General features: G+C 31.6%; 1 protein-coding gene and 1 pseudogene across 1 annotated transcript; one reads left to right on the top strand and one right to left on the bottom strand.

The window, feature by feature from the left end:
* Positions 1-2216: 2216 nt before the first annotated feature.
* Positions 2217-7686, bottom strand: LOC128162960 (uncharacterized). The gene is made up of 7 exons (XM_052826404.1): positions 7484-7686; positions 6454-6573; positions 5696-5739; positions 5409-5507; positions 4870-4956; positions 3703-3789; positions 2217-3218 (listed from the first exon to the last, which is right to left on the bottom strand). The coding sequence occupies exons 2-7, from the start codon at positions 6570-6572 to the stop codon at positions 3196-3198; spliced, it is 459 nt and encodes a 152-aa protein (XP_052682364.1). The 5' UTR covers position 6573; positions 7484-7686; the 3' UTR covers positions 2217-3195.
* Positions 7687-13546: 5860 nt separating this feature from the next.
* The window catches only part of LOC128162964 (polycystic kidney disease 1 like 1-like), a 36360-nt pseudogene continuing 29588 nt past the window's right edge, over positions 13547-20318 (top strand).

Here is a 20318-nt window from a genome sequence, read left to right as displayed (position 1 = left end):
TTAAAATTTTTCTATCCTGAAGAAATGATCTCTAAAATCATGACATTATATTAGAAACAATGCAAGAACATTCGGTTCCGATACGGAAGTTTGCGTCTTCGATTGGTCTAACTGTTTATACATTCAAAGCAAAAATAAAAGTTGAAAAATTCCTGCTTTGCTTTAATAACACATAATTCAGAGGAAATTGTTTAAGAAATTACATAGTTGATTAACGATGTTGAGAAATTTAATAGAAGACTAATTAAAAATCTACATATTGATTATTTGGTTGAAACAAACGCATCCATTTAGGACTGGGGGCAAGTTTTAGTGACAAATACACTGAAGGTCAATGGTCGTTGTTAGAAGCTAGAATGCATATATTTGAAACTTAAATATATTGAAATCATTTTTTAAAGTTATACCAATTGTCACATTAGGATTAAATCCGATAACACGACGACTGTAGGAGCTAATGTCAATGCGACGGACAGTATGTCTTCTAGATCATTGGATTTAATTCAAATCGGTAATTGATGTATAGAAAAACAAATTATTATATTAGCAAAAAATATATAGGGATTTAAATATGCTTGTGCATAATTGTTTTGTAGAAATTTCTAAGATTCAAAAGAATGAATGTTAAAATCTGATATTTCTTTCTATTAAGTTTATTGGGAGAATTATGAATAAAAGCATATTTATTGGATAGTAGAGGAAGCTATTATCATTTCTCTTCTTTGAATTATACATACTAGTAGTTGGTTTCCATTATTAAAATCAACTTTAGTATTTATTCCTACCAGGTTGTCAAGACACAAAACTCTACTGATTATGCCACACATGGGAGAGTTTCATCCCTTGGTAAGGAAATTATCCTTGATAACTTATGTTTTATCTGGAAACAGATTGAGAGTCAATGAGGATCATACTTCGAATGCTACGTTACAAACGAAACCCGCAAACCAGCCACCAACGAACAGTATCAACATGCGTGGCAAAAGTGGGTTGAATAGTGCATTTAATGGAAAATTAATCTCCGTCAACTTTCTGAAGTGAATGGTCTAATATTTAGTTATAAATTTTAACATAAATTAATAATTTTTTAACTCATTTTTTTCAATGTAAAAAAGACTAACAACCAGACATTGATTTCAACAATGATTAAAAGATATTCTTAATATAGGCCTCCTGAGACTTCCTGTAAATGTAAGCGGCGATGGATGTTTCAAAGCTATTGCGATTTTATGTGGTCTTTGTCCACTTCAAACATTGAATCTCAAAATGATGTCTCTTAAATTAGTAGCACTCTGGGCAATAACTACTACCGCAAAAGCAAAAAGCCTATCAGCTTTGAATTTAGATTTTATATGAGTATTTTCAATGATAAAACCGGATTACAAATTCAAACTCCTGTAAAAACGTCAAGGCCAAGAACACCTTTGCCTTCAATTACTTTTCACAAATATGATAAACTAATGTTATGCGTCTGAGGCCTAAGAGGATATCATATACCCACCTACAGACGCCTTTTGTTTTGTTTCCCAAACCCTGTAGAGGGGTTGTCACAAATTCTTTTAAGATGATTACCGCGCTCGGACAGGCCTTTTTAAAGAGGTAAGGTTCTGTGTTGTCAAATGATCACCCGTTTTAATGTTATGCTACTAAAGATAACCATGCTATACGATACCTATTGAGCCTTATGCTTAAAACATATAATGTATCTTATCCTTTACACTCTTAAAATAATGCTCGGATGAGGGACCATTATATATGTATGCTTTTTGTAATCTTTTTACTTAAATGATACACAAATTGCACTTTGGCGTAATTCATTCATTAAGTTATAACAAAATTATTAAACTGTCCAGGGTTATGTTACACGATATATAAGAACTGGTTTAGCCAATCAAATGATGTGTTACAATCAGAATTAAAATATTTCACTTAACATTTCCAGCCCAAATTGAATTTTTGGTTGTATTTTGGATATCAAAATATTATTTAAAAATAAATGTTTTAAATGTCCGATCTGAAATTGCTTGAAAACTTTTAAAAATACAATGCCTTTAGATTTTATTTCATGTTCGAAAAAAAAATCCATGTGATTCATATGTTGACAGTTTGCATATACAGTTGTTTGTTATTTTTATTTTGTTAAAAGCATTCATCTTTTATCCCTTTCTGAGAAACAAACAATGCAAATAGCTGATAAAACAAAAGTATTCTAAGTATTGCTTCAGGTCAATAAAAAAGCAAAGTATGATTTTTTGAGACTATATTTATTTTTTGTGTACAATAAGATTGGCTGTCAAGACATATTCAATTTACATGATTGTACATTGCTATTATAATCATTTTTTCGTCCATTTCAATAGCTAACCATTTTGATTTATAAGTATAATCTATGAACTCTTATACACCTATAGATTCATGGACAAAACAAAAGATCATTTAACTTAATACAATATTTCTTCTATTTCAAAACCTACTTTTCATTTTTTTTACTTTTGTAAAGTGAATTGAAAAATTAAGAAGAAGGTAATAAAAAATAAAAAATATAATTCATGCACAACAACAAAATAACACCATGTAAACACATCTAAACACAAATGAAACAAACATGACCTTTTTTGAAACCCGAAAACATATTATGGACATTTTTAATGTATCAAGAAGTTGTTAAATCATATTATTATACTTTCATGTTAAATACTGAAATCTGATTGGTTAAGACGCAGTTGATAATCCGTTCTATAACCTAAGCGTAAGCAACACCTTAGCAACGGGTAACACAACGAATTTTTACAAGCGTAAACTATGCGCGAACCGTTCGCCAAAGAATTCACGTCATTCATATATAAGAGTAGTAAAGTTTTCTTTAAAATTGAAACATTCAGTATAATAAAATAAATAGTGCCTGTTTAGGAGGGTAAGAGTTGAAATTGACACCCCTCGAAAACCATTGTCAACATCCGCTTCGCGGCGGTTGACAATAGTTTTCCCGGGGTGTCAATTTCAACTCTTACCCTCCTAAACAGGCACTATTGATATATAAACATCTTTCAAAATATCAAATAGCTTATGATCATCAATTCATTGATACATAAAGTAAAGATAATATCAACCCAAAGAAACTTTTTATCTGCTGCGTTATCTCTGTAACTTGCTCAAAATGATAGAAACAATTGCAGGAGAAGAAAGGACCGCTTTTCATTCATTGTCTTTGAACCATTCTGTGGGGGGAAAACAATAAGTACTTACCAGTACGCAATTGAAATGTTATTTACTCAAATGGATTAGTGCATTGTGATCAGAACTTGATAAACGATAAAACTCATCTCTTTTTTTATTCGTTTTTTATATTTGTTTTGGTTTTTCTATTTTTATACATTCGCTTTTCCCAATTATTATTTTATTTATGAGTATTAACGTTTTTAAAGTTTGTTTTTCGAGATATACAAAGTATCGATATATATAGTCTTATATACATGCAAAGCATATACACTTTTAATTTTTTAAATTTTTATCCAAGAAAATAACATTCTTTTAAACCGTTGCAATGCTACATGTATTTAAATTTACCAATGCATTAGTTTAATTGATTTGATTTGAATTGATCATATTTGAATATGTAAATATATTACACTTGTAAATTACATATAGGCAGCGGGCTTTGTTTATATAAGCAAAATATACCTTTATAAGAAACATTCTTACTTTGAATCCTTGTTTTGAGTTCTTCAAGATGCTCGGTCATCTGTTTCATGTCTTGTTCTGTGGTAGGCTCCCATTGAGTTTGAAATGCTTTAAGTAAGAAAATATAAAATATTCTAGTATATGTGCCAGCTGTTAAAACAATCATATTATTTATACATTATTATTCATACGAATTCTATGTCAAAAATAATATCTCTGTTAACACAACTACATCAGGGCGAATTCAAGACGGGCAGAAGTCGTATGCAAGTGAAGAAGGGCAAAAATGACATGGGGCGAAAATAACCCTGTAAACAAAGAAGCATAGTTTGTATGTATTTAAGGTCGATAAGATGATGAAACATATTATTTAAATATCTATTTACACTTCTTAATGTATTTATGCAATATAATGACATAGTTATGATAAGTTTATTTCGGTCTATACGATCTATTGTACTGATAAAAAGCCAGAACAATAATAGTTTTATTGTATGATCACGTGACAAAATAATATAAACATAATAAATTCGTTGTTATTTCATCACCTTTATTTATTTTCTGAACCTCAAGCTAAATTTATTGCCGAAACCATTGAGAAAAACACACAATTTCATTGGACTAATGATTACCAATTATAGCAAAGTAGAAAAAATCAATTATTATATCCACTTTAACCGTTACGTGAGGGTGATAATAACATGTTATTTTCTTAGAATGTTTGGTTTTAGCCAATCAGTAAGCTGCTAAGAAAAAATATCTATTATGTTTGTGTCTATTTAGAATTATTAACATTTTCCATTTCTTCCATTCGTCCGTGATAAAAGCAAAAGTGTATTCTATGTTAGTTAATTATGCATGTAGGCATGTACATAATATAACTGTGTCATATTAAGGTCATAAATCAATGATAAGGACGTATTGCTTTTATGCATATTATGATTAGTATGCATTATCCAAATTATCACGTGGTTATCGTCAGTTTTGACCGCCACTGCTTTGAAATTTTAATGTCGCCACTTCCGTCTTATTTCTAACAAGTAAGAAATATAAAATCTATAAATTTTAATTTTTTCATACATTATAAAACTTGTTGAATAATTTGTATTTTCTGTAAGACTAAATAGTAAATATCAGCAACAAGTAATGAAATATTTGTTTTATGAGTTTATCATAAGAATCAAAAACCTTGTAGCAATAAGTTGATGTCCAAATTGTTACAGCGAGGAAAATCCGGAAATGACGCCGTGTCCGAGGAACTCCAATCAAAAGGACCTAATAGAATTATGATAAAAAAACGTAATAATGAAAATCGTGTTAATAGTGTTTGTGCTGTAATTTTATAAATTTTTATTTAATAAATATCTAACAATTTTACAACCATGATAATGAAAAAACGTGTTAATAGTGTTTGTGCTGTAATTTTATAAATTTTTATTTAATAAATATTTAACAATTTTACAACCATGATAATGAAAAATCGTGTTAATAGTGTTTGTGCTGTAATTGAAATTAATGATCAACAGTTTAACACCTTTAGTTACTCAACATTTAATTTTAACTTAATAATAAGAAAAATAAAAAAATAAAAATTTAGTATAGATACATAATATTACTCGCCTCTGCACCTAGCCCTTCCACCCACTCCCATCCAACCCACCTCCCCCCCCCCCCCCAAAAAAAAACCCCGAAAAAACCCACCTTGATTGATAGTGTTTTGAACTTACACAATGGAAACATGGACCAAAGGGTTCCATCTGCCATTGATATTTCTGATTGAGTTCCCTGGTCATTCTTTACAAGTGATCCTCCCGACGAGAATTCTCCTGGATAAAAGCACCAACAATTGACAAACTTGAATTTAATTCCCCAAAATATGTTCAGTTTAAATAAGGATTTTTTACAACCCTCTCATTTTAGTTGATAGTTCTTTTAGCAACAAAAATTTATTGACAAAATGCTCCAGATCATAAGTTTAAGCATATTCAGCATCAGTATATGTTTGTGTACGTACTTTGTCTCCTTCTGTTGGAGGCGTCGATGGGTAATAAAGAAGGTCTAAAATGTAAACAGTAACTTTTGTTAAAGAATACTTTTCAAAATCCATCATTAATTCTACTCATCAAACAAGTCAAGATAAACTATATTTAAAAAATGTAAATATTGAAAAGTACTGAATTTATACTTAGACCATAGGAACCGACTTACGACCAAATTAATGAATATTTATTAATCACAAACTAATTAATATTTTATTGTAATAGTTGTAAAATATAATTATGGAAATCAAAATGGATATAAATGAATGGTTTGATATAAATTATGTTCATCAAAGACCGCTCCATTAGACTGATCATATTTACGACTCTGTCGTAAGTTCTTTTGTAAAACGCAGCAAGCGAAAACAGCGTACTAAGAAACTATTTTCTTTTTTACTAATTAGAAAGATACTTATTATTCAGCGCTTAACTGGTAATTCTGTTATTAATACAATTTAAGGATCGTTAAAAATTCAAAAAATATGCTGTATACAAGGAGAACTTTGCCTCCAATCTATTTTTGCTCCTTTCTTCCACGTCGTCAGCAGGCAAATCTAACAATGGGCGAATTCAAATGTCTCAAATTATTTCTTTCTTAACACACTGCATCTGGGCGAACTCAAGACGTTGCGGAACCGTTAACAATTGTAAAGGATATTAAAAAAACACGGGGCAAAAGAATCCTGTGTTCAGAAATTTATTTTGATTTATCAACTCATTTCCATCAACTTACTGTGAACGGTCGCTTCCATCGAAACGCCGAGCTCTAGCGTGGGCTCTTGATTTTGTGCGTTTGTTTGGATGACTTTTGTAACATTTTCTATTTGCAGAGCTGTTAGAAAGCTTCTTCATTCTAAATAGACAAAAATACAGAAAAATAATATAAACATTTAAAAAGACCAAATGATTTGATTTTAATAAGGTTCTAATAGTATGTCTGCAAAATCTTATAATTTTGAATATGTGTCAATGAGTTTCATGTTTAAATTTTCTAAAATTCTAATAAAAACAAAATGACATTTTTACAGATATAACGTTATTCACACTATGCGTTAATAACATTAAATAAACCATGGAAACCAAAAGCCTAGATTTATTGCGTTACATCAACCACCTGCAAACTGAGAAAATTGATTTGTCTAGGCGAATCTAGAATTGCATACCCTACTCATACGTCACTAATAACTATTGTATGACGTCATCTCTTTAAACAGACCAGAATAGCTTAATCAATAAAATCCAGTATTACAAGAGAAATAGACTTGTCTAGCTATTTTATTAGAAATTCATAGTTTACCAATTATGGTGGATGAATAACAGTATTCTGTCATATTTCTTTTTCGCACAAATAAACTCTTTATTATCCGCTTTTTGCTGGGTTTTTTTTATTACTATTTTATTTATGTTTTTTGTTTTGTATCTTAGATTATTGCATAATGCATACTAAACTGCAAACGAACACTGAATGCTATAGGACAAATCCAAAGCTTTTAAAATTGCCGCTATCCAAGCATGCACAGAAAAAAAATTTCCGAAATAATTATAAAGCCGATTAGTCTAGGCGAGTCTAGAATTGCAAACTTTTTTTAAATTTTGTTTTGTTTCGTATTTTAAAACACAAACTAATCTGCAAACGAATCCAAACATGCACTGAAAAAAAATATACCAAAATAATTATAAAGTATTCTGCGTCGAATCTATGACTATGATTGCTTTCATTTTCATTGATATTCAAATTGAATTTCAAAAACGGTAAATTTTACCTGCTGTCGCGGTAACGATGGGGTTTCCAAACACGGATAATTATTGAGATGAAGATTTGTGACCACCAGTTCCCTTCTCGGTTAAAACACAACCGCAATAAATTTTGATGCAGCTGTTCGATTTTGCAGAACAGAAAATTCCTCCTTTTCTTGTCTTTAGATGAAGTCGCACGGGATACTTATGTCTTGTTTCAGGCGTGAGCTGTGACTGAAAGCAAACAATGGGTGTCTAGTTGTCATTTTGCTCTTATATTTTACGTAGGCTTAAAAGGCGTTCACTAAACGCCTTTCAAACGTTCGCATTGTTAATATTAATATCAAGACACTTACACATTCCTAGCCAATAAGAAAAAAGACTTGTTGTTACACAGAACAGCTCACAATTCCACATTTACAGTCATGATGTTTTACACTATTTAAAGATGGAAATCATTTTCTATTTCTAACGTAGTCAAAGAGAACCTGGTTACGCTTGAATAGATTAGTTGTGATCAAATTCTAATTCTGCTTCTAAAATACGTTTCCATTTGTTGTCTACGCATTAATTGCAATTTTTTAAGCTGGGATTATATTATTAAACATAATGTCATACGATGGCAAAGAATCCAGACCTCTCAATGTGAACTCGACATACGGTAATATTCTCCTGAAAAAAAAAGGTTTCAACTGAAACAAAATTGGTTTTCTCATTTCGTCATCGATACGTTCATGTAGAAACAGTGTATTAACTTATTCATATAAAAAAAATAACTGAAGTTAGTTAAGCAATTTTGTTTTGCTTTGACAACAAAAGAATTTTAAATGCAATATCTTTTATTTATTAAGCTTTTCATTAATAATTTTGTTTATTTATTAATTGTGAATTATTCGTCCTCAACCAGTTTAAGTTAGTTTAAAATCAGATGTTGATTTTCCATATTACATGTTTTAAAACAATCTTAAATTAAAACTGAGAGGGGCATAGTCATGATTTTGGACGAATTCTATTTTCATGTTTTTATTATTTACAATGCTTTAGAAATGCATTTCAAATGATCAAATAAAATTTGAGAGTCATTCGTAAAGTTATAAGCAAGATACAGGGCTCACAATTCTTTGTCATGTAAAAAAGGCTCGTGCCCTGTTTTTGGTTACATAGGTTCAATATCCCAGTACAAAAACTTTTCCCAGCCTATGAGTCTATCTTTTTATTTATTTTAAGCATTGATACACAGTTCCTAACGTTTAACACATTCGTTTTAAGTTTTAAAACTGAAATTTTTACTTCAACGTTCAAAAGGTAAACAAACTTTTTGTTTACATATCAAGAATTTCAAGCCCTGTTACTCGCTTGAAATTCAACAAATGACACTCAAACTTTGGTTGCCTATTAAAAATGTCTTTCTGAAACATTGTAAATACTAAAAACAGAAAAATAATTTTTAAAACAAAAAATCGTGACCATGCCCCTTTTAACACATAACGTCCCGTTATGTTAATCATCTTTTAAGTTATCAATATAAAAAATCGGTCTAAAAGTAAATACTTTCGAAAGGCAACAACACAAACCCGTGTCGCAAGGGAAAAGCCCCGCTTGATGCATTTGACGTATCATCTCTGTTCCTATAGAACTTAAATTGAACTAATCAGTTCAGTTCCAAATATGAGGAAGAAGATAATGTATATAGGGTTATTTTCGCCCATTGTAATTTTCGCCCTTCTACACTTGCAAACAGTTTTGCCCCGTCTTGAATTCCCCCAGACACAGTTGTGTTTAAAGAAAATCAATTGAAGACATCGGAATTCGCCCAGTCTTAAATTCGTCCGTTAATAATGAGGGCGAAAGGGGCGAAAATAAAACTGGGACGAATATGTTTCTGTAAACAGTACCCTTTAAAGACAATATCTCACTCCCATATCACAGGAGCAAAAGCCTCACCCAATGCATCTAAAATAGATCTTAATCCGTCCCGTATCTCACCTTTAAACTAGGCAGAAAAGACATGGGGACTTTGATATCCAATGTTTGTACTTCTGATTCTTCCGACGAAGAACCGTTGGATAAGGAGGACAGTTTTGTTTTTGTGTGTGTGTGTGTTTTTTTTTAAAGACAGGCCGGTGTAGACCGCACACTCAGAAAAGAACAGGCTGGTTTTTGGAGAGGTAGAGGGAATGTCTCTGAATTATATATATATATATATATATATATATATATATATATATATATATATATATATATATATATATATATATATATATATATATATATATATATATACACCATTGAAACAGTCTTATTTGTATTGTGATTCAACTTTTTCTTCTGTAATTGTAACATGTAAATCAAAAAAACTTTGATGATATGCCTTACCTTTATTACTTTCCGTCATTTCAAACGTAATTATGTGAAACTGAAAAAGAAAAATCTGACAAAAACATCTGAAAAACAAGAATCCTTGTGTGACAGATTTAGTCAAAATTGACTCTGTAGTTCTGAGTTCTAGATGAAAGACAAAGGTTTGAGATTTACCTTACATCTTCTTCGCCAAAGGTACATGATTTTTTTTTTCGCTATTTTGTAAAAAAAAAACTTTTTAGAAATGGGTGTATGGTAGATTTCGTTAAATTTGACTTTGTAGTTCTAAATTCAGTACTTAACACTAAGGTATGATATACCATAGGTATAAAATACCTATCATACAGATTAAAAAAGATAGGACAGTTTATACCAGGCAAAATACTGGGTATATTGTAGACAAATTGTCCAGAAACAAGGTTGTCATGTTGAAGAAATCACAACGAACAGATAACTGTTAATTATCAATCAGTGACAAAGACTTTTGAGTATATCGTTTTATCAACTTTTTCTTATAACAAATGGTATTCTTTAATTTCATTTATGTTTAAAATTGGTAATTTATACTTTTTGCAACAACAATTTTTAACTTTTTATAGATCTGGATTTTTATCACAAATCTTTATCTTTAATTTTTACAAATTCCATTCTTATTCTGTAGAGGAAGAAAAAGTGTCTGCAAAGTCAATTATGGGGGAAAGGTTTCTGCATAGTCTAGTTTAAAAAACCCCACTTTCCTCAGAGTTTCTGGAGCGTTTATAATGAAAGAAACACTTGCTTTAGAGTTTCTGCAGAGTCTACAACGAAAGAAACATTTTCAACAGAATCTATAATGGAAACACTACCTTTAGAGTCTTAAATGGGAGAAACACTTTACGTAAAGTCTTTAATAAAGACGATTTATGTACAGTCTATAACCGGAGGAACACTTTCTGCAGAATTTGTAATGGAAGAAACAATTTTTACGGAGTCTTCAGTGGAAGGAACCTTTTATGTAAAGTTTACAATAAAAAATAAAAACACTTGGCAGAGTCTTAAATTGATGAAACACATTCTAGGGAATATTTTCTGCTGAGTCTATAATGAAAGGAACGCTTTATTTAGAGTCTATAATAGAAGAAATACACTCTGCGGAATTTATAATGGAGTAAACACCTTTTACAGTGATTGCAATTGAAGAAACACTTTCTGCAGGATCTATTATAGAAGAAACATTTTTAGCAAAGGAAGATACATTTTCTGCAGAGTATATTATTAAAGAAACAGTTTCTGCTGAGTTTATAATGGAAGAAACGCTTTCTGCAATTTATGAAAGTACTTTCATCTGAAAAAATACTTTATGTAGTCTACAGTGGAGTAATAATTTCTACAGAGTTTACTTTGGCGGACACAGTTTTTGCGGTGTTTATAATGGAAAAACGCTTAAATGTTTAGAGATTTAAATGGAAGAAACACTTTTTGTTGAGTCTGAGGTGGGATAATCATTTTGGTAGGGTATGTAATATATAAACACTTTTTGTAGTCTGTTTTAGATTAAATACTTTTTGCGGAGTCTAGAATTGTTCTTCTGGTGACTTCAATCTCAATTCGAAACATTTATTCATTTGAAATGTTTTCATACTTGAGGAAATGTTTTATAATTTGTTTTATTACCTAATCGAAGGGATTTTGTTGTTTTATTACCATTTAAATATTTGCGTTTATTTTGAACTGCCAGTCAATAGACTGCGATCTATTAGACCGCCGGTCAATAGACTGCGATCTATTGGACCGGCAACGTATTTCAGAACGCGGGTATGTTAATGTTACATCCTCTCAATAGTTCTCGGGGAAGGTATATTCCATTTCATAGACGTTGTTTTTAGTACTTGGTGAAACCAAATTCAATGTTATCAAAATGGAGTATCAAATAATCAACAGCTTTAAAGCCTCAAATAAGGTAAAAGACTATTTAAAATCTAATGGGTTTAAGACCCCCTCCTTTGTGTAAACTAATATTAAATTGAGATGCTGTAATGCATGCAACAGGTTCTGTGCATAAAAAAGATGAACAAAATCTTAGTATCTTGCATAATGGCACAAAAACCATCTGCAATATGCAAATTGTAAACCCCGAAAACTAAAAAAGGAATTAGGTAATAAAACAATTATTTAATGCTTGAACACTCAATAGACCAGAATTTTTTTTCCGTTGGTGCAGCGAAACAGCTCATTATGATCTATTGCCCGTGGCCATTGGCCTGGGGCAATATATCATACTGAGCTGTTCCCTGTACTTCGGGAAAAATATTCTGGTCTATTGACTGCTCAAGCATTAAATAATTGTATAATATTCCATGGTTAATTTATACAAGAGAATTGACGATATACAATAACTTTAATTCCGAAAGTCAAATGAACGTCACTACTAATATAATTAATCAAATGTACTACATATTCGCTCTTTTACATTTGTTTGCTTGTGTTTCGAATGTCTTATTACTATGCATAGATTATATCAAACCAAAACCAGTAAAGTATAACTGAAACGTTGAAAGGTTCATTCATTTTATACTTTTTTATGCTGCAAATTGTATAAAAATATTTGAGTTTGAAAACTAATGCCATGAAATTAAATGAAGACCTTAATAGATTGATATTGTTAGAATATAAGGACACTTGACAGCAAATTATTTTGCAGTTAATACAGGAATATTGATGATACTCTATATTTTAGGGTTTTTTAAAAATCTAAACACATGATAGAAAATCGTGATTTTAAAGTTTTAACAGTTTTTTCTGCTTTAAAAAACTTACTAAGTAAATGTACATGTAAATAACTGAATTGAAACTTTTAGTAAGCATACATGTATACACAGGTATCTGATGGGAAAAAAAATCAAACACAAGTTAAAAGAGAAGAAATCTTTAAGAAGATTGGGTTTAACTGGCCATTTTGGTACATTAAGGTTTTCAAGAGAGAGAATTATACAAATCCAAAAAAAGATTTTGAATTAACCTTAATGAATATAACTTTATTGTAATGTTAATCATATTTACAAACATTAAGGGTAGACCTGACAGGCAAGCTGGCCACTCGTCCTCATTAAAATCTTGCGCAAGGATCACTAGAAACGTTGTAACCTTTCTGGAATTATCTACGCAGTTCTACATGTACACATACTAATGTTAATTATAATGAAATATCGAATAATTGTGTAATGTCACGATTTCAAATATGAAAAAAAACCGACAAACATTTATATTAAGTTAACAGTTTCAGCAGTTAAATCTGGTTTGGTGGCGTTGTTAATAAAAGTACAATAAAAATCTAGCGAATCGGTTTCTATGTTTCCTGTAAACACTGGAAACAAGAACCTTCTAAAGGCGAAATAACGAGTTTTCATTTATGAAGTTACGCAGTTTTTATTTCGCAAAATGTATTTATTTCACACAGAAACCATTAATCTGCATAAAATCAAAACTTTAACAGGACCACAAGTAAGTAAGATTTTTTTTACATTTATCCATGAAATGATATTAATGACATATCGGTATTTCCTTTTTTCATGTTCTTAAATCATAGTCAATGTGTATCTTTTGCAATTAACCAAGTTTTGAGTTTAGTTATTTGGTATCTCAATGTAACTACATTTCAGTATTCAAAACCATTTTTACAAATTACTTGGGTTTCATAACAGTTGAACAATTCTTATAAGATTGTTTTAAATGTTTCTTCGTAATTTTCGATGTTATATTCTAGCAATTTGTTTAAGAATCTATTGCAATCGGCTATGTTTAATTTCAATTTATTTATTCATGGAGGCAAGCACTTGCAATAGAATATAAAGATTATTTCGGAGCTGAAACGAGTGATTAAGAAAAAAGAAACACTGCAGCAAAGAGGCGGCGCTTTGAAACGTATTCATTCAATTCATCTCCGAGGATGAATTGGTCTCTTTTCAACACGCAGTCATCCTCTTCCAATGTTTCTTCGTCAGAAGAACTAGAGGTACAATCATCAGATACAGAGACCTACACGGTGTCTACCTCGGGTTCCTCAGGGTATCCAAACACCTCTGGGTCTGAGAGCAAGTCTGAGGACACTGAAAGAGGGAATACAACAAATACGTTTTCGCCTTTGCAAAATGGTTCCGTATCGCTGGAATTGGAAAAGGGCAACCTTTGGAATAAATTCTACAGACTAGGAACTGAGATGATTATCAACAGAACAGGACGGTATGTATGTGAAGATAATATGACTTAAAATAAGGTATATATCTTTTATCATCGAAACATGCTCCCAATCACTGTTTATCCAACATCCTCTTGTCCTTGACTCTCTCTCATCAGTTTTCTCATACAAATTCTTTGACGTCATATTCATGAACATGTTCAGTAGATTATCGTTAAGAAATGTGTTGTTGAGTTGGTTAACAACATGCATGTTGGTAAACCTGGGACCATAAGCTGTGTGGACGTTGGAAAAGCAAAATGTATTGACTTTAATAGATATTTATAATCCCTCTTAACATATGATAACCTGGTTTGATTTCATTTTAAATACTTGTATTATCCATTTTATTTCAGGAGAATGTTTCCGTATGTAAAGCTCACCTTGAAAGGCCTGGATCCTGCGGGATTGTATGACATAATGTTTGATATAATCCCAGTTGACACCAATTATTTTAAATTTGTGGACAACAAATGGGTAGCTATTGGAGAAGCTGAACAAGATTTTACTAACAACTTTTTCAAGCATCCAGATTCTCCACAAATTGGGTCGGAATGGATGGCAAAAATCATATCATTCCAGAATGTAAAACTTTCAAACCAACCTAGCGGTAAATGTGGAATTGTAAGTTGTTTTCTTAGTCACTTCTTAAAATAGTGGCTTAAGCCTTGCTTTATCGGTTATAAATGTGTTAATTGATATTTCGATAAAATCGTACTGGAGATGTTTACGTATCATTTGACATGTAGGATGTGTTAATTGATATTTCGATAAAATCGTACTGGGGTTATCTACGTAGCATTTGACATGAAGCATTTAAGTACAAATTGATTTTTGCGTATCTTTGTATCAATTTACAGTTCAGTCTCCGAACCCTTAAGAAGTATTTAGTGAGAATATCTCTCATCAAACACAAGACTGACATATTTTCGGTGCTTGAAATTCCGGTTCCTGTATCAACGTTTGAAGCAGTTACAGCATACAACAACAGGCAGGTCATAGAGCTGAAGATCAAGAGCAATCCATATCCGAAAGCCTTCCGGTACCCCAAAAGCAGGTAAATCGAATCTTACGTTTTGCTATTAGAAAAGCTGAACAAGAATTAAATAACAACTTTTTTAAGCATCCAAATTCTCCACAAATTTGGTCGGAATAGATGGCCAATATTATATCATTCCAGAATGTGAATCTTCCAAACCAACCTAGCTGTAAATGTAGAATCGTAAGTTGTTTTCTTAGTCACTTCTTAAAATTGTGGCTTATGCCTTGCTTTATTGGCTTTAATTGTGTTAATTGATATTTCGATAAAATAGTACTGGGGTTGTCTACGTACCAATTTACATGGAGGATGTGTTAATTGATATTTCGATAAAATCGTACTGGGGTTATCTACGTACAATTTGATATGTAGCATTTGAGTATAAGTTGATTGTTGCGAATCTTTGTATCAATTTACAGTTCAGTCTCCGAACCCTTAAGAAGTATTTAGTGAGAATATCTCTCATCAAACACAAGACTGACATATTTTCGGTGCTTGAAATTCCAATTCCTGTATCGACGTTTGAAGCAGTTACAGCATACAACAACAGGCAGGTCACGGAGCTGAAGATCAAGAGCAATCCATATTCCAAAGCCTTCCGGTACCCCAAAAGCAGGTGAATCGAATCTTACGTTTTGCAAAAGTATCAAGATATGATTCCAAACGGTGATATACCGCTGTATCTCTGTTTATTGCTTTTTTCTGAAAATATTGATATTTGACATTTTTCTACATTTTGAGTAAAGATATCACTTTGGACACCCAATGGTCAAGAACAGATCACGTGTTTGTCATGTTGATTAAGACACCTCCGAAAAAAGGTCTATGCAGTATGCAAATGAAATAATTGTTTTAATGAAAATAAACGCACGTATGACCATCCTCTGATTAGTAAAAATCAGATCCTTTCATTCTAAGCAGGAAATATATTTAATATTCTTTATGCAAGAACGCAGGTGTAACCTGGTTTCCTACTAATGGTAATGAGAGATCTAATCAAATGCATGTAATACATGTACCAATGATAAAATATTATTAAATCTTCATCACGGAAATGGTACCCTACATTTGTGTATTACAGAATTACATTATTTGATAAAATCATTTTTAGTCATATTTGTTTATCTTTTATTCCTTAATATGGATGGTAAGGGATAAATAGGATAGAAAATAGCTCATTAGTGGGATAGGATGCATGATAGAGGATAGAATATAATTGATTTGTCAAATTCAACAAATAGCAGTTCTGCTACTTGTTGAAATGCATAGTTTTGTCCAATTTATATCTATAATCGAAACTATCCTTTATTCTTTTAAATTTAATCTTTATTTGTGTTACTCCTTAGAATGAAAAAGCCTTCAGTTTCTCTCTCTGATAAGAAGACCAATAAACATCAAAACAAAAAAATCCCAACATCAAGAATGGATATGTTCGCGGAAAGCTTTGATGAAATTCACCACATACAGTAAGTTTTATAGAATTAAAAGCATGTATATTCTCTTATTTTGTACTAACTATCCAATAACTGTAATTTCCATCATTCCAGGTATTTCATACACCAAAAAAATCCTCAATTAGTTATCAATATTTTATTTTAAAATCATCAAGACGAAGACGAAGATGAAGAATTAAAAAAAAACACCAAAAAAAAATTATATTGACTTTAAACAATTTTATCAAGAAATGATTTCGCAGGGCTACTTTTCCTTAATATAGCTTCTACATGTATAATAACAAAAGACTACAGTCTATACAGCTTACATTATAAGTAATTAATTCTACATTTCAGACAACCATCACAATCTACGGCCTTGCAGAACGACAGACGGAGACCAAGTAAGTACACGTACCTAAGACTTTTCAAGTAAAACATTTTAACATAGCCTTGTCAAACAGAGTTACATATTATGTAATCACTAAAACTGTGTTGGAGATAAGAAGTAATTAATTTTGAATTCAATATTTGAGAGAGAAATGGCTTACATATGTTAATTGCTTTTATGTTCTAAAGTGACATGCTTAAAGACAAAGGGTCTTTCCCTAGTTTTCTTTTTTTTTTAATAATAGCTGACACAGACTAAACAATTTAGATTTATTTTGCCTTTTTAGGTTCATCAATCTCCGAAGAATCAGAATTGAAGAACGATCAAGGTACTCAAACAGAACTGTCAATGGCGGATGGAAACTTATGGTGCATGTTACCAGTCTGTAAGTTTTATATGATACTTTCCATAAACTTAAATAGAGAAACGTATATTTCATACGACAATACTTTGTATTTTGTTAACTATTAATTGAAATTCTGGGAAGGTTATTGAACGACAAAATAATATTTCACAAGACAATACTTTGTATTCTGTTTACTGTTAGTTAAAAATCCCGGAAAGGAAAGGTCAATGCAATAACTGTTTAGGTAATATTTAGGTACCTTTCATTCACGTGTGAGATCATGTGTTTGACAAAGAGAAATGCTTCATCATCATAAATCGGTATTATATATAACACAACACTCAAATGAAAAAAATGTTTTGTTAAATGTTTGGGTTGCTTTTCATTTAGGTCCAATTGTAAGGAATCTTTTAAACATGGCGACCTCTCCATCATGTCCTCGCAATATGAATCCGGACATCAACTCACTGAGGCAATATTTTGAGGCATTGTAGCAGGTGGAATTATACTCTGTAGAGAAGAGAATTCCTTGCAACAAGAATATGTATATATTTTAAATCGAGAATTGCTAGAGGAAAATCTTGGTGAAAAATAAATTGCTTTTGTATTATTTTCATGTTATATTTTCATTGAAATAAATGTCTGTGGAGAAAATATTTCGATTTTGTTTGTTTTTAATGCACTTTAATTCCTTCCAAGTTCTCCAAAAAGGCATCTTTCCAACTCAAGGGTTTCTGATCCGCTCGACTCTACATAAACCCTTGACCGAATAGGCATAGTTTAACTGGGTTAGAAACATCTTACGCTGGTTGGTATCATACAAGTTTGCATGATCAAATAAGAAGCGCTGTTTTAATAATGTTGTGAAGTGTGCATTGATCAATGTTGAACCATTGTCAAATAAATTTGAGACGGACTCGTAAGTATTTGACTTACTGCTGTCGGTTTTAAAGTCCGGGTGAATCCATCTTTTGTACAAATTCGATTTTGTTAATGGGAGCAGCCACGTTGCTATATTGTTTCTGTTTATAACGCATTCTCTAATTGGTCAGAGCAAGAAATCACAAAATTCCCTAAATAAGTAAAATCACTAGATGGCGTAATCGTTAACCCGCATATGTATTGTCTTTTCAGTCAAGGGTTTATGTAGAGTGGAGCGGATCAATAACCCTTGACTTTGGAAGATGCAAAAAAAACTATATCTAGCTGAAGGTTTGTAACATTCAGAGGTACGAACTGGGAGCTACAGTTCCGTACATATTAAAAACTAGCAATTCACGACGCAAAAATTGCGCTAGTTTTTGACTGATTAGTCTTATTTTCAAAACATATCTTTTACAAAATATTCTCAGACAATTTACTACAAATATCGTCACTTCACTTGCCAAAAATTACTGTAAACCAAATATTATTCGCGACAACTTTATTTCGCAATTTCCCTAAAATTAACTGGTTCGCAACGACTTATTTTCGCGACCAAGCCTTTTTTAAAATTACGATTATATGGTAAATACTCGTCCGCGGCGAGAAATTTTTGCGACGATGAGGCTCTCGCGAACCTCGCAAAAATTTCTTGCACGCGTAAAAAAGTTGGTTTACAGTATTCTTTTGGGCACCATCTCCAGCCCAGTAAAGTGAACTGGTGTAGTTTGTTTTTATGCAAAATAAAGCGACTCACAAAATCTGTGCGTGAAATTAACTTTATTCCACGATGTCGGTTAGCGTATTTCTGAGAAAGTCAAAGGCCTGTATAGATTACAGTAGTACAGTCATTTCATGCATATCTTTTACAAATTTATGCTATGCTATGGTTTGCCATTTTAATGATATGCTATGAGATTTGTATGCTATGCTATGAGATTTGTATGCTATGCTATGAGAAATTGAAATGAAGGGCTTAATGATATGGTATGCTATGCTATGGTATGCTATGAGATTTGAACAAAAACGCCTCAATACACAGAAGAGTTCCACACATTTCGAAGTAAAATAATAAGAAGCCAAAGTTTACCACAAATCTATTATGTAAACATTTATTTTTAAAAATAAAAATATTTAAAACCGAGTTAAAAGAATGTTGTATGCTATGCTATGGTATGCTATGGTATGATATGACGAATGCGATTCTATGAGATTGTATGCTATGGTATGAGATTCCAATGCTATGCTATGAGATTTCAATGCTATGCTATGAGATTTCAATGCTATGCTATGCTATGGTGTATGTTGTAAAAGATATGCTTGAACCGACTGTAAATTGCCTGTAAAATGTAATAAAACTATTTTTTCCGCAAACCTTTTGATAAAATTAGAATAATCATTCCAAAATTAGCGTAATATTTAGTTCGCCGTAAATTGCAACTTTAAAACGCACATGGAACCTTAGGTTCCCGGTCTTCCAACTTATCTTTCAACCGGGAACTAAATACCCACAGCTAACAAAAGGCTAGTCTCAAAACACTGCCTATAATAACGCATTTAACTGCTTATGCGATTGCCCCAAACCAATATATACTCCACATCTTTTGTATTCTGATACATATGTCAATTTGAGTAATGTTTAACATTGGTTTAAACGTATCTTAAAATGTCGTTAAGATCAGGATGGGAGATTGTTACGTTCATTACATCGCAAAATATTTTGGTTAAAAAACCTTTTTGCTGCTTGGCCACAAGCAAGATTTTCAATGCACACATAGAGATTCTAATGAATGTTGACATGTGCCTTGGCACAGAAAATTGCGTGGTCTCTAGTATGGACGTGTACGTGGTCACCAAAATAGAACATGTCCAAAACTCTGAGGAGCCACGATTTGGTTTTGAAATTGACAAATAGCTAATTCAAGCTTTGATAGAGTCAAAAGAGTTTGCAACATAAAAAAAATACTAGTAGGTCATGTAACATATTCGAAAGTTGGCGGCGTGAAAGTAATACGCAGTATCAATTAAGGGCCGGAACTCTTAAGGGGATGTGCAGCTATCTTGTACATTGAAGGATAAGAATGCAAACTTTTCTTGAACTGGCTTGTTTCTGCCCGAAACTGGTCAAAAATGTTGCCAAAAGATATAAAAACAATA

This window comes from Crassostrea angulata, chromosome 9 (assembly GCF_025612915.1).
Source record: "Crassostrea angulata isolate pt1a10 chromosome 9, ASM2561291v2, whole genome shotgun sequence".
Taxonomy (NCBI): domain Eukaryota; kingdom Metazoa; phylum Mollusca; class Bivalvia; order Ostreida; family Ostreidae; genus Magallana; species Magallana angulata.
Note: the sequence above shows the minus strand (reverse complement) of the source record. Positions and strands in the feature narration are given on the sequence as shown.

Bases quoted from the DNA above. Each gene is read 5' to 3' on its own strand.
- LOC128162960 (XM_052826404.1), bottom strand. From the start codon at position 6,572: ATGAAGAAGCTTTCTAACAGCTCTGCAAATAGAAAATGTTACAAAAGT. The intron at 4,957-5,408 runs GTAAGTTCAAAA...TAATTCTATTAG, and splicing joins TTGGTCCATGTTTCCATTGT to GTCCTTTTGATTGGAGTTCC. The intron at 3,219-3,702 runs GTAAGAATGTTT...TTCCCCCCACAG, and splicing joins ACTCAAAACAAGGATTCAAA to AATGGTTCAAAGACAATGAA.